This window comes from Lepus europaeus, chromosome 14, assembly GCF_033115175.1.
Source record: "Lepus europaeus isolate LE1 chromosome 14, mLepTim1.pri, whole genome shotgun sequence".
Taxonomy (NCBI): Eukaryota; Metazoa; Chordata; class Mammalia; order Lagomorpha; family Leporidae; genus Lepus; species Lepus europaeus.
In genome coordinates, this window is record NC_084840.1 from 40,729,438 (window position 1) to 40,745,097 (window position 15,660).

At 48.2% G+C, this 15,660-nt stretch overlaps 1 protein-coding gene across 2 annotated transcripts in view; it reads right to left on the bottom strand.

Annotated features, from left to right (window-relative positions):
- The window catches only part of NMT2 (N-myristoyltransferase 2), a 56,902-nt gene extending 49,307 nt beyond the window's left edge, over positions 1-7,595 (bottom strand). Inside the window, exon 1 of one of the 2 annotated variants that reach the window (XM_062210497.1) lies at positions 7,448-7,595. In XM_062210497.1, the coding sequence (XP_062066481.1) occupies positions 7,448-7,557 (110 nt within the window). In that variant the 5' untranslated portion in view covers positions 7,558-7,595. Of the gene's footprint in view, positions 1-7,419 lie in introns of both variants that reach the window. The other variant, XM_062210498.1, reaches the window with a different exon arrangement.
- Between the last annotated feature and the right edge of the window lie 8,065 nt (positions 7,596-15,660).

Below are 15,660 nucleotides of genomic sequence, written 5' to 3' on the forward strand. Positions count from 1 at the left end.
CTCTCAAATAAATAAATAAATCTTAAAAAAAAAAAAAAGAAAGAAACGTGATGTATTCTACAAAAGACAGGAAAAGAAGTACTTTCAGCACTGTGAATGCTTACAAACAAAACTCAAAGGCAAAACAAGGACTAGGGGCTGGTGCTGTGGTGTAGTGGGTAAAGCCACTGCCTGTAGTGCCAGCATACCATGTGGGCACCGGTTCGAGTCCCGGCTTCTCCACTTCTGATCCAGCTCTCTGCTACGGCCTGGGAAAGCAGTAGAAGATGGCCCCAAGTGTTTGGGCCCCTGCACCCACATGGAAGACCCAGAAGCTCCTGGCTCGTGGCTTATTGGATTGGCCCAGCTCTGGCCGGTGCAGCCATTTGGGGAGTGAACCAGAGGAAGGAAGACCTCTCTCTCTCTCTTTCTCTCTCTCTCTGCAACTCTGCCTTTCAAATAAGTAAATAAATCTTAAAAAAAAAAAAAAAAAAAAAGACATGAGCTGAGTTGTCCAATATGACAGCTACTGGTCACAAAGGGCTGTTTTAATTAAGATTAATTAAAACTGAACAAAATGTCATTTCTTCAGTCACACTAGCTACATTTCAAGTTCTGCAAAGCTAATGACTATTAGACTGGACATTTCTATTATCCTGGAAAGTTCTACCAGACAACACTAAGAGGCAGTGAAAAATACACAGTAACAAGTGAACCCATGTAAAGTATGTTTGTACTTACTATCAACACATACAGATTAAAATGAGTTCATTAAACTGCTAATTAAACTGGCATGTCTAGGGGAAAAGATAACTAGGGGCGTTCACCTTCTATTTTACATACTCTACATATTGTTTTGAATTTTTAATAAGCACGTTTCACTCTTATAATCAGTAGAAGCCATTAGCATATTTTCAACTGAATAACAACAATCCAATCAATCACCTTCCTTCCAGAATTTGGAACAGAACTTGCTTTTGCTTAAATAAGGTGATTTTATCTAATGTAGATGCATAATATACACTGGTGCTAAGAAAGACCGCAAAGTATGCATCCTATACCTACCTAGAGATTTTCCGTATTTTATTCAATCTCAGGAAAAACTTTGTTCTGGCCAAAGGGTGATGTCATCATTTCAGGTGCAAGTCTTAGCAGATACTTGATTATTTCAAACTCTATTTCTTGAATTGAAGAGGTCCCTTGGGTAAGGGTGTGAATACATCTTTCCATTGAGAGTGGGTTGACACCAGATCAAATTTCACAAGGGGCAGTCTTGAATTATCCCCTGAATTTTCCAGGACAAGAAAAGCCCATGGAGAGTTACAGGGAGTTTCTGCATTTTCCCACCAATTCCGTGGAGTAGACTAAGGGGAGGTTCCCACAGTCAGTTCCAATAATTGACAAAGTCATATTTAACAACATGCTGCACACAGCATAGCTTCCATTTCCCCCCCTAAATGGGGAGTGGCAGAAGAATTTGAAGAATTCCAAAGCTTTCTTTCATCTTTGCCAAATAGCAGATTTTTAAATTTTTCTAAGGAAAAAAAATGTCATAAAAATATCTTTGCCATCTTCTTTCTCTGGGCATTGTGTGCAGTGGACTAAGCCAGAGCTTGGGGTACCTGCATTCCATTTTGGAGTGCCTGGTTTGAGTCCCAGTGCCTCAGTTTCTAATCCAGCTTCCTGCTAATACATCATGGGAGACAGCAGACAGCTGAAGTACCTGGGCTCCTGCTACCCACTTGGGAGACCCAGATGGAATTCTGGGCTGGTGGCTTCAGGCTAGTCCAGCGCTCGCTGTTGCAGGCATTGAGGGGAGTAAATCTCCCTCTCTCTCCGTTTCTCTTTCAAGATGTAAATAAATAAGTAAATTTTTAAAAAAATCTTAACTCTCAAATACTAAAACTATTCCCTATCTTCCCCAGAGACTGATTAATTCAGTCACTTATCTGCCAATGAAGACATATTCATATTTATTTTTATCCCCTTACATAGTCTTAATAGCTGCCTCCTATTTTACCAGAGTAAATATTCACGGAAAAGCTCTCTTAGTGGAAAGGGGATGAAAATCACCAATCTGTCTAGAACATGCGCACTCTCAAAGGCAGTGTGGAGAAAGCAAGAAGAGAGATTTGATTTTGCTACCAACTTAAACACTCATTTTATCGGAGGCCGATGGTGCGACTCTGTGGCACTGAACCTGCTTACTGTGGGTGACAGACTACGAGATAACGACCACTCGCAGGAGCATTTTGCCAGCAGAGAAGATGCCCATCAATTGGGCAAGGGCAAGAAGGCAGTGAGGGTCAGCCAGTTCCTCAGCAGTGTGCCCTGCCCTCAGTGATGTCCCCAGGCCCCCCAGAAGACCAACAGAAAGCACAAACCCACCAGGAATGACTAAGAGTACTGGGGCAGGTATTTGGCCCAACGGATAAGAAACCCACACGGCACACCAGGGCACCCAGGTCCAAGTCCTGGCCCCAGCTCCTATTCCTGCTGCTGCTAATGCAGATCCTGGAGGCAGCAGTGACAGCCACCCAGGTGGGAGACCAGGATGCAGTTCCTGGCTCCAGCTTTTGCCTGGCCCAGCCTGGGCTGTTGCAGGCATTTTGGGGAATGAACCAGAAGATGGGAACTCTGTCTCTCAAATAATAATGATAATGGGTAGAGTATTAAATATTAAAGATCCACCCATATCTACCTAAGCTCCTAGGAGATTCATCTTGTAAATAACCTGGCTACCTATAGTGGAACAAAAATCTCCAGTAGTGTGGACTCTTTCTAATAATTCATCTAAGAAGTTGTCTCTGCCAGGAAGCAACATAAATGGGCTGGGAGTCGGGCACAGTGGTTAAGACGCCACCTGGGGGGTCGGTGCTGTGGCACAGCGAGTTAATGCCCTGGCCTGAAGCACCAGCATCCCAATGTACGCTGGTTCTAGTCCTGGCTGCTCCTCTTTCGATCCAGCTCTCTGCTATGGCCTGGGAAAGCAGTAGAAGATGGCCCAAGTCCTTGGGCCCCTGCACCTGCGTGGGAGACCTGGAAGAAGCTCCTGGCTCCTGGCTTCGGATCAGCACAGCTCCGGCCATTGCAGCCAATTGGGGAGTGAATCATCGGACGGAAGACCTCCCTCTCTCCCTCCCTCTCCCTCTCTCTCTCTCTCTCTCTCTGTGCCTCTCCTCTGTGTAACTCTGACTTTCAAATAAATAAACAAATAAATCATAAAAGGAAAAAAAAAAAAAAAACAAAAACGACGCCGCCTGGGACACCCGCATCCACAGCAGACTGCTCGGCTTCGGGTTCCAGCTCTGCTCCCAATTCCAGCTTCCCTGGGTTCCTGCTGCCGGTGTCGGAGACCTGGACAGGGTTCCCAGTTCCCAGCTTCAGCAGAGCCCAATCCCAGCTGTTGTGGGCACTGGGGAGGAGCCAGTGGGCGGGAGATTTCTTTCTTTCTCTGCCTCTCAAATTCATTCATTAATTTTTAAAAAAGGAAAGTATAAATCTTACAACTTTTCATTTGCTTGTAAGTTTTCCAGCTCCCTCAAGCTCTCTACAAAGACGAATGTACTTATTCCTGTAAATCAAGTGTTAGAAAAGCTCTTTCTAGAGAATCCTCGGTCAGCCTGCTTCTAATTGTTTCACATTGTTTGAAAACAACAAAACTTTATTTTTTTGAATACAGTCCCACAGATTAAAACTGGCAATCCTTCCTCTCCACTATGTTTTTTGGGATTTATGGAATTTTTTTTTTTTTTTTGACAGGCAGAGTGGACAGTGAGAGAGAGAGACAGAGAGAAAGGTCTTCCCTTGCCGTTGGTTCACCCTCCAATGGCCGCCGCGGTTGGCGCGCTGCAGCCGGCACACCGTGCTGATCCGATGGCAGGAGCCAGGGGCTTCTCCTGGTCTCCCATGGGGTGCAGGGCCCAAGCACTTGGGCCATCCTCCACTGCCTTCCCTGGCCACAGCAGAGAGCTGGCCTGGAAGAGGGGCAACCAGGACAGGATCGGTACCCCGACCGGGACTAGAACCCGGTGTGCCGGCGCCGCAAGGCGGAGGATTAGCCTAGTGAGCCGCGGCGCTGGCCCAAGGGGATTCATGGAATTCTTATAACAGTATGCCACTTCCACACTTGGGTGAGCCAAAAAGTTAAGCAAAGAGCACATTTTCCATCAAAAATAACACATAAAGATAGTGAGAGCCAAGGATTTTATAATGCCTACGCTATTGCTCTCAATGAAACATAAAATAACTCATATTTCATTAATGGACACTTGCCGTTTTCCTTAAGACAACATATCCTTTTTAATCCATAAAGAAAACTATGAAAACAAAAGCATATGCAATTTTTACATTTTGGTGCAAAGCAAGAATTAGATATCCTCCTGTTACTTGAGGCTCTACTTTTAACTTATGTGTGTCTAAAAACAGCTAGCAAGTATACTACAGTGAATGGTATGGTAAATTAATTATTTCAAACCACCAGGGTACTAATCAGAAAATTCTTACTCTATGTGCTAATCACTAACCAGTGGCCTCAAAGCAACAACCTTCCTTTTAAATTTTTGTTTACTTACTTTCATTTTATTTGAAAGGCAGGGAAAGAGAGAGAGAGAGAGAGAGAGACAGAAATAGAGAGTAAGATCTTCCATCCCAAATACCCACACAGCCAGTGTTGGGCCAGGCTCCAGCCAGGAGCCTAGAATTCAATCCTGGTCTCCCATATGGGTGGCAGGGCCCCAAGTACTTCAGCCATCACTTGCCGCCTCCCAGGGTTCACATCAGCAGAAAGCTGGGTCAGAAGCAAAGGAGCCAGAACTCAAACCAAGCATTCAGATAATGGGATGCAGGCATCCCAAGTGGCATCATTTAAAAAAAAAAAAAAGATTTTATTTATTAATTTAATTGAAAGGCAGAGCAACAGAGAGACACAGAGAGACAGAGAGAGACAGAGAGAGACAGAGACAGAGAGATGATACATTTGCTGGTTTACTTCCCAAGTGCCCATACAGCCAGGCCTGGGCCAGGCAGAAGCCAGGAGCCAGGAACTCCATCTGGGTCTCCCATGTAGGGGTCCAGGTCCTTGGGTCATCTTCTTCTGCTTCCCAAGCACATTAAGTGATACCACTGTCCCAGGTGGTGGCTTAACCCCTGTGCCACTCCAGAAGCATCTTAACGGCTGAGCTAGCTGCGTGGCCGGACAGTGTGCCCTGCAAAGGTGAAGGGTAACGCCCACTCATTTCTCCAGAAGCTCACTATCTGTTACTCGCTCAAGTTAGAGGACAATGAAGACGCCACCTGTAGGAGAGAGAAGTCATTCACATTCTAACACTTTCCAACTTGAAGTACTGAAACAAAACCGGAAGTTTCTACCAAGCACTATCATCAGTACATGAGCCAAATAAAATCACTCTACAAAACACTGCGATTGTCAAATCCCAAAAAGCAATCCAACAAGAGCAGCAGCTTGGAGTTTTACTAACTCCCTTACATTTAAATAGACCACATAAATACATTAATAACCTTTTCCCATTAGAAATTGCCACCAGATTATCTAGTCTTGGTTACAACAACGCAGTCCACTACGCATCTCTAAGTTGTGAGTAACTGTGCTAACACATAATTAACGAGCGATGTTCAAAACTGTAACCCTCGAAAGAGGCCTATGGGTGCTACTCTGGGAACTTCCAACAGCCTCAAGCAAGACAGCAGGGAACTGTGCCCGATCAATGTGCATTCATGATGAATTCTTTGTACCACGGACATTGTTGTTTTGCACAAAAATGGAGCCCTAATTAACCTAGAATGTCAATCACACGAAGAACAATAAGCACAAATCGCAGGAAGATGTGAGACATGCAGGGTCTCACCAGAAAGGTTAGCAGACCTGTGCTGAAGTTATCCCGGTAATTTATCATACTTGGATCTGGGCCCATTTCCAGCAATGGAGCTATTGTTTCAAAAACACGTATGCAGGGATTTCAAAATTTTTTGCACCGGAATAAACTTATCTTTTAGTGCCATTTCCCACAAACTTTTTGAAGTTCCCATGTATTTATATTTACGTATCACAGGCAAATCTCCATCATTGCACAAACGGAACTTGGGCTCAGATTTCTGCACAATTTCCTCTCAAAAAAAAAAAATTTCTAGATTTGAATAACATTCAGTACTTGCAGCTGCCACTGAAGTAATCAATGCAGAAATTTTTTTAAAAAGCCGTTGCAAACGACAGACACATGCAGTCAGCTTTTTTTTATCTCTTATTTAATAATTTATAGCACGTTAAAGGTCAATAAATGTTCCTTTTTAAAATAAATCTTAAAGTAGATACTAAACAGAATGCAAATACTCGACGCCACCAATCCTCAATCATTTAAGAATCTCTTCAGTGAAGGGAACAAATCAGCTCCCTGTGACTCAGGCCTCCGTCTAATGTTTTTAGGATGACCCACTTCGACACGGTCACCAGGTTTGCCAAATCTCACTTCTAAGGGGGCAGCAGAAACGGCTCCGCACCAGCGCACCGTCTCAGTCCAGCAGGGCGACGCCAACACCACCGATAACATGACACCAGTCTTTATTTAAAACCACCCCCTGCCTCTACAAAGGCAACTTCAATACCGGCCTGGACCTGAAGCAATCTTTTCTCTCCAACAGGAGAGCCAAGTCCGCCGCGCAGAAAGGAGGGCCGGCGCAAAGCGTTAAGAAACCCGATCAAGTGTTAAAACACTTGGTGCCTTTGACTCCGGAGATCAATCGCCAGCCAGGCAAAGCCGGACGGCTCGGCGGGTCAGCCCAGCTCCGGGGCGCTCGGCGGACCCGCGTGGCGGCGGCGAAGGCCACCGCGCCCAGGAGCGCGCAGAGCCCGGGGCCCCGCGGCGCCCCTCGCCGGGCCAGGGGCGCAGAACTTTGCACAGTTCGCCGCCAGCAGACCCGAAGCCCCCAGGGGCGCCGCTCCACGCCACTCCCCAGCACGTATTTTTTTTTTTTTTCTCTCCAGGTGGCCGCGGCGGCTGCGGGGAGGGGGAGGGCGTGAAAGGACTTCAGGAGGGATGGCAAGGATCAGAGGAAGACGACTTGCATCCCACGCGCCGCGGCTGCCACAAAGGGAAGGGCGGCGCGCCTCTCCGCCGTTCGCACCCGGAGCCACCCGCGGGCGGGGGCGGCGCGCCGCCCCCACGGGGCCCGGACCGCCGGCGGGGATGGGCGAGCCCGCCAGCGGGGGCGCGCGGCAGGTGACAGCCGCGGCGCCGGTCCCGGGCTCGGGGCCCCAGCCTCCCCGCCCACCCCGGGCCTCGCCCGCACCGCGCGCTCCCCTGAGAGCCACGCCACGCAGACCTCACAATGGTCTTGGGGCCGAAGCGACGCCATCGCGGGCCAGAGCGGCCGAGGGTCCCCCGCACCCCGGGAGCCGGAGCGGCTCAGCGCGCGCGGTCTCACCCTGGGGCGCCCATGCGTCGTCTCCTACCCTTTGGTGTGCTCAGTCTCCTCTTCATTGTCCCCGTCTATGCCGCACGTGTCCTGGTCGTCCAGGTCCAGGCTCTGCTGGCTGGCTGCAGACTCGCTGTCCTCCGCCATCGCGGCGGCGCGGGCTGGGGAGGCGGCGCTCGGGGCGGCGGGCGCGGCGGCAGCTCCCTCTAGTGCAGCTCGCGGTGCTGCTCGGCTCCGGAGCCCGGGAGCCGCGCCCGCCGCGCCCGGCCCCGCCCCGAACCGGCCGGCCCCGCCCCCGCCCCGCCCCCACAGCCGGCCCGGGGGCGGGGCGCGTCCGAGCGGTGGCCTCCCTCCTGGGTCCCGGGCTCTGCACGCCAGGCTGCAGCGTGCAGGCGCGCAGTCCTGTGCGTGGGCATTCTGGACATCTTCGTGGAGCCCACGCGATTTTCCATGTCCGCAGGGCCGGAGCGCTCTAGGCCTTGGGCAGGGATTGTTATCAGGCGTAGGCGTGCCGCGGTCAGTGAGTTCCAGCTCTCCCCGCCCCCTCGCTTTTTAAGAATTCCGTTTCATTTATCTGAAGACATCTAAAACGTTCTTAAACCAAAAAGTCCAAACGAGGCGCTTCCGGACTTTCCCACCCGCCTTGCAGCCCTGTAAAATGCAGCCGGAAAAGTCCGGAGCTGCCCGTTATTTCGCCGGACGCCACGCAAAAAGGCAGCCCGAGGGAGAAGGGGACGGTGTCCGCTCCCGGGGGCTGCAGGGTTTTAAGTGAAAGTCATGACCTGGATTCCGAGCGAGCGCGGAGGGCCTCCTGGACACGGCGAGCCGCAGAGGGAAGCGCGCCACGAGGGACCGCCGAGTCCACGGCCGGGAAGCGCGGACGCCCGTTGGCGGCTGCGTTTTGCGCGCAGCGTTGCTTTCCGGAGATGCGCAGCGTTCAGAGGCCCTGGCAGGCCCCCGGAAGTCTGCGTGGTGGTTTCTCCAAGGCGGTGGTGAGATGGCTCTCAGGAGCTGCTGGGGAGCAAAAGGAGACTTTCAAAAGCCACCTGAGGACCGGTGCCGTGGCTCACGTGGTTAACCCTCCGCCTGCAGCGCCGGCGTCCCATGTGGGCGCCGGGTTCTAGTCCCGGTTGCTCCTCTTCCAGGCCAGCTCTCAGCTGTGGCCCGGGAGTGCAGTGGAGGATGCTCCAAGTGCTTGGGCTCTGCACCTGCATGAGAGACCAGGAGGAAGCTCCTGGCTCTTGGCTTCGGATCGGCACAGCGCCGACCGTGGCGGCCATTTGGGGAGTGAACCAACGGAAGGAAGACCTTTCTCTCTTTCTCTCTCTCTCACACTATCAAATAATAATAAAAAAAAGCCACCTGAAATGTTCTGTGTGGGTCCCTTATTTGCAGAGATATTGGGAGCTTTTTGTGATTCTCCCAAGGCCCTCCCCCTCCCCCAAACGATGCCTTTGAAATGCAATGAAGTGGAAACACCTGAAAATGGAAACTACAGGGCGATTTTAAAGCCTTCAGCTGTTTGCTGTTGAGCACAGAGAAGGTTCTGTAAGATGTGCAGGTGGTGGGAGGAGCAGGGGCTAACACGCCCACAGCATGCAGGCTCAAGTTCAGGCTGGCCCCTTCTCAGCCAGCTCCCTGCTAATGTGCCTGGGAAGGCCGCAGAGGGTGGCCCACGGACTGCAGTCCCTGTCACCCACACAGGAGATCTGATGGAGTTTTTGGCTCCTCGCTTCAGCTTAGCTGGGTCCTGGTCTTTGTGGCCTTTTGGAGAGTGAACCAACAGACAGAAGAGCTCTCTGTCTCCCTCTCTCTGGTGCTGGGTCTTTCAAATAAACAAATCTTTTTTAAAAAGTGCAAATGGAGCCAATGCACGATGGGAAAGCAATTTTATCCTTGAAAATCGCAGTTGTTCTGTTTCTGAACAATTGAATCTTTTTAAAGACTTTATTATTTGTTTGTTTAATGCTCCAGTGACAGAAGGAGAGAGGGAGAGACAGAGATCTTCCATCCACTGGTTCACTCTCCAAATGGCTGCAACAGCCAGGGCTGAGCCAGGCAGAAGGTAAGAGCCAAGAATTTCATCTGATCTCCTGCATGCGTGGGTGGCTGGGGCGCAGGTAATATATTATTATCATATAATAATATACATTATTTATAATATATTGGGCCATCTTCAGCTGTCTTCCCACGCACATTAGCAGGGACTCCAACCAGCACTCTGATATGGGATGCTGGAGTGCAGAGTCCCAGGCCAGGGCTTAAGCTGCTGGGCCACAGCACCAGCTGCACTTGCAGCAATTTCTGAAGCACAAAGGTACGCATGGCCTTTGGTTTTAAACTTTTAATGAAGGTGAACACGGGTCAGTGAGATTACTGCAGTCCTTCTCCAGGAACTGAAACTGGGTAACTGCAACCAGGAACCTGACCAGGAGCAAGCGTCAGCTCAGCCTCTGTAACGTGTGACAAGGGTCCCCTGATGAAAGAGTTTCAAAAATACAAGGCAAGGGCAAGTCAGGAGACATCTTTATTTGAATTTTCCAGCAGCTTTCACCAAGAGCCACTTTTTTTGTTTTTTACAAAAGCATGTGAAAACAAATAATCCTGGAGAAATAAAATGAAGGCTTCAGAACCAGTTAAACAGGAGAAACCAAACAGCCAGCATCTGCTCCCCAGGATAGAAAGAAGTTAATCCAGACGTCTGTATGGTCCTGGGCTGAAGTGTTATATGATACAAATGTTTCTCAGCACTGGTCTTTTGAAGGAAGAAAGAGTGTACAGATGACCTAAATCCTATTGTCATTGACAGAGCTCACTCTGTTCCTAAGTATTTATGCTTCTTTCCCTGGCTTATTCCCAGAGTTTGGAGAATTGGAACCAAGTGGCATCTTCCAGAATCTCAGATCCAAGTTTATTTGGGGGAAAGGAATACTGAAAAGTGCTTGCCAGTATGTTCAAGAGCCCCTTGGGAAACTCCTAGTCTGCCTGGCTCGTCTCCATTACAGATGTAAGGCCTTGTTTGTATATTATTGGCCTTGTTTTATTTAAGCATAATATTGGAACACGTTTTTGTTTTTCTTAATTGTGCTAAAATACACAACATAAAGTTTACCACCCTACCCATTTTTTATTTTATCATCTAGTAGTGTTATGTACTGGCCTACTCACATTGTTGGATAACCAGTGTCTGGAAATTTTCCATCTTGCAAAATTGAAACTACAACCTATTAACCTCTCCATTTCCTCCTGTCAATCACCATTCTACTTCCTATGAATTTGACTCTTTTAGATGGCTGCTATAAAGTATTTCTCTTCTGTGATTGGCTTTTTTCTTTTCTTTTCTTTTTTTTTCTTTTTTTTTTTTTTTGACAGGCAGAGTGGACAGTGAGAGAGACAGACAGAGAGAAAGATCTTCCTTTGCCATTGGTTCACCCTCCAATGGCCGCCGCGGTCGGTGCACTGCGGCCGGCACACCGTGCTGATTCGAAGCCAGGAGCCAGGTGCTTCTCCTGGTCTCCCATGCGGGTGCAGGGCCCAAGGACCTGGGCCATCCTCCACTGCACTCCCTGGCCACAGCAGAGAGCTGGCCTGGAAGACGGGCAACTGAGACAGAATCCGGAGCCCCGACCGGGACTAGAACCCGGGGTGCCAGCGCCGCAAGGCGGAGGATTAGCCTATTGAGCCGCGGCGCCGGCCTCTGTGATTGGCTTATTTCACGAAACATAGGTCCTCAAGGTTCAACTACAGTATTGCATGTGTCAGAATTTCCCTCCCTTTTAAGGCTAAATAATATTCCATTATACACACGCCACATTTTGTTTATCCGTTCATCCACTGATGAACATTGGACTGCTTCTACCTTTTGGTGACCATTGACAATGCTAGGAAAACTGATGTGGAAATATCCCTTCAAGACCCTGCTTCCAATTCTTTTGGATATGTACCCAGAAGTGAAATTGCTGAGTCATATAATCCTATGCTTAATTTTTTTAGGAGTTGCCACCCTGTTTTCCATAATGGCTGCAGCATTTTTACATTCCCACCAACTTTACACAAGTCTGTCCATATCCTCTCCGACACTTGCTATTTTCTCTTTTTTTTTTTTTTATAGCAGCAAGACTAATGAGTCTGAGCTGATATAATTTTACTAAAATTAAAATATAACCAGAGAGGGGCTGGCGCTGTGGCGTAGCAGGTAAAGCTGCCGCCTGCAGTGCTGGCATCCCATATGGGTGCCAGTTTGAGACCTGGCTGCTCCACTTTTGATCCAGCTCTTTGCTGTGGCCTGAGAAAGCAGTAGAAGATGGCCAAGTCCTTGGGCCCCTGCACCCATGTGGGAGACCCAGAGGAAGCTCCTGGCTCCTGGCTTTGGATTGGCGCAGCTCTGGCCATTGCAGCCAGTTGGGGAGTGAACCAGTGGATGGAAGACTTTCTCTCTCTCTCTTTCTCTCTCTCTCTTTCTAATTCTGACTTTCAAGTAAAATAGATAGATTAAAAATACATAACCAGAGACTTACATTTAACTCTTGTTTCTGCTTATAAAGTACATTTTTATTTTTTAATCTGATTTTTTAAAAGATGTATTTATTTGTTTGAAAGGCAGATTGTCAGATGGTGAAAGAGAGAGGTCTTCCATCTGCTGGTTCACTTCCCAAATGGCTACAATAGCTGGGTTTGGGTCGGACCAAAGCCAGGAGCCAGGAGCTCCATTTCCCATAAGGGTGGCAGGGACTCAAGCAACTGAGCCATCTTCCTCTGACTTGCCAGGTGCGCCAGCCGTAAGCTGGATGGGAAGGGCAGCAGCCAGGACTCCAAGGAGCACTCCAGTGTGCTAGTGGCATGGCTCAACCCGCTGTACCACAATGCCAGCCCCAGAAAGTACATGTTTCAGGCCAGAACAATAATAAACTTTTTAAAGCCACATATAATACAGGGATAGACTTTATTACTGTTATCCATAATAGACTATGCTTTGACAAATTTGCAAATGTCTTAATTGTACTAAAAAAAATTACATAAGACAGTCTGTCATTGGAGGAGTACTACACATTAGCTGTAAAGTGATACTACATAGTACTTGATCTCAAGAATATTTGAACATAATGGCCCAGAATGCAGTTCAGAGAAATAAAAATATGGGAAATTGAGAGAGATTAAGACATATGGGTGACAGAACAAGACCTTGAATGCTTCTGTTTTGTCTCTTGAAACACTTCCCAACCGTTAGCCCGAGCCCGGCTTAGCCTGCTGGCCAGATGTGCAGCAGAGTGGAGCCTGCCAGCCCAGGCCCTGGACTCTCAGTCTGCAGTCACCACCGACCAGACAGACAAGGAGCCCTGCTAAGATCAGCCTCCAGTCCACCCGATCCTTGTGAGAAGTAGAAAGTGGTCATTGTTTTAGGTCATTACATTTCAGAGTATTTTATTATGCAGCAGTAACTAACTGACAAACTGAGGGAAAAGCAAAGACCAAAAGAAAATCTTAAAGATTGAGTCATTTTTAGCAATTGTGACTACTGTCTGTTTACCTGAGTAGATGTGAAAAAGACCCATGGCAAGCCAGTGGTTTGCAGTTTCTGTTGTGCGCTCACAAAACCAAAAACCATTGCATTTACAAAGTACTGACTATTCCTGGCAGCCCATCTGTTTCAGACTTATGTTTCACTTGATCTTATAAAAAAAAAAAAAAGCCTCCATTTCTACTTGTTGAGGAACCCTGTAATTATACTCTTTCCTTTAAAATTGTGCATTTGGGCTGGGCAGATAACACGCTAGTTAAGATGTCTGTGTCTCACACTGGAATACCCGGGGTCCATACTTGGCTCCAGCTCCAGACTTAGTGTTCTGCTAATACAAACCTTGGGAGGCAGCACTGATGTCTCAAGTAATTAGGTCTCGCCCCACACAGCAGATGTGGATTGAGTCCCCAGGTCCTGGCTTCAGCCAGGCCCAACCCTGACCTCTGCAGGCATTTGTGGGATTGAACTAGCAGATGGGAGTTCTCTCTCCCTCCCAAGTAAATAAAAACTTTAAAATAATGGTAGGCACTTGATACCAAGTTAAGGTACCACTTGGGGAAAGCCTGAATCCCATAGGAATGCCTAGGTTCTGGTTCCCACTCCATTTCTAATTCCAGCTTCCTGCTAACACAGACCCTGGGAAGCAGCAGTAATGGATCAAATATTTGGGTCCTTGCCACCCACACAAGAGACCTTGTCTGTTTTGGACTCCTGGTTTTGGCTTGGCCCAGTCCCAGCTCTTGGGGCATTTGGGGAGCAAATCAGTAGAGAGAATGATTGATCTGTCTCTTTCTCTCCCTTTCAAAAAAGATTAAAAAACAAATGTTTTAAGTTTAAAAATAAACTAAACCCATGTATTTGAAAAGCACATCTCATGGTTACTCTGGGTAATCTTCACCCTCTGCTCAGGTTACTCTGCTGAAAGGTTTTCATCCTTGTTTGGACCAGCAGGGTGGGACCACAGTGAGCACTGCAGATTAGCTGCAGTATCAATTTCAGGGTTGGTGAGTCTGTCTTGCCCTAAGACAAGTTAGAGCTTGAGGGTGATGCCAGTCAAAAATACTAGAGATGCAGAGCTGTTGCAATCACAGGGAGAAGCATATTCACTTAGAAGCTCGAAGCAGGGTGGCCACCGCAGGTTAACCTCCTGCCTGGGATGCCTGCGTCACTTATCAGAGAGCCTGGTTTACGTCCTTTCTACTCTGCTCCCAATTCAGCTCCAACTAATGTGTTTCTGGAGGCAGCAGGTGGTGGCTCAAGTGGTTGAGTCCCTGGCGCCTTCATGAGAGACCTGGATGGGTTCCAGGCTCTTGGCTTTGGCCTGGTCCAGCCCTGGCTATTGCAGGCACCAGTAGATGGAAGAGTTCCCTCTGTCTCTATCATTTTTTCAAATTACAATCTTTTCAAATAAATAAACTTTAAAAGAGTCTTAGAAGTTGAAAAGTGCCTTAATTCTAGATAGTCACCTTGAAAACACACTGCTTGACAAACTTCTTATGTGGAGAGAGGCTTTCGGGATGGGCATTTGGCACAGTGGTTAAGATGCCATCTGGGTTGCCTGCATTCCATATTGTAGTGCCTGGGCTGGAGTTCTGGCTCTGCCTCTAATTCCAGCTTCCTGCTAATGAGTACCCAGGGAGGCAGCAGATGTTTGCTCAAGTGATTGGATCCCTGCCATCCATGTGGAAGACCTGGATTGAGTTCCCAGTTTTTGGTTTCAGCCTGACCCTGGCTGATGCAGGCATCTGAGGAGTGAACCAGAAGATGGGAGATCTGCCCCTTGCCCCCACCTTTACCTTCCAAATAAAATGAACATTTAAGAAGATAGGTAGGTAGCTAGGTAGGTAGGTAGATAGATAGATAGATAGATAGATAGATATCATTTGGGTTAGGCATCTGGCCTAGCAGTTAAGATTTCCATTCAAGATATCCATGCCCTACATCATAGTATCTGGGTTCAACTTCTGGCTCTGGCTTCTGATCCCAGCTTGCCGCTAACGTAGACCCTGGGAGGCAGTGGTGATACAAGTTTTGTTTCCAAGGCAATACTGGATAGTACATTACCAAAGTTCATTAACTTTGGGGAGGCTACTGTGGCACAGTGAGTTAGGTTGCCACTCGGGATGCCCACATTCCACATCAGAGTGCAAGTCCGAGTCCTGACTTCTCTGCTTCTGATCAAGCTTCCTGCTGACACCCCTGGGAAGGCAGTAGACGATGGCACAAGTGCTTGGATTCCTGTCACTCATGTGGGAGACTCAGGCGGAGTTCCTGGCTCTTGCTGCTGCAGGCAGGGGAGTGAACCAAGGGATGCAAGATCTCCCTTCCTTTTTCTTTGTCACTTTCACCAAAAAATAAAATAAGTCTTAAAAAAAAGATTTGTCTCCCCTCACTTTCCTACTCTCCTCCCTCTTTTGGTTTTCCTCTTCCTCCTTTTTTCTTACCTATTGCCATAGTCCACTTTTCTGTTGGTATAACGAAATACCTGAGACTATGCGATCTCTAAAGTATAGATTAGGGGCCTGCTGCTGTGGTGTAGCATGTTAAGCCGCCATCTGCTGTGCTGGCATCTCATATGGGTGCCGGTTCATATTCCAGCTGCTCTACTTCTGATCCAGCTCCCTGCTAATGTGCCTGGGAAAGCAGCAGAAGATAGCCCAAGTCCTTTGGTCCCTGCATCCACATGGAAGACCTGGAAGAAGCTCCTGGTTCCTGACCTCAGCCTGGCCCAG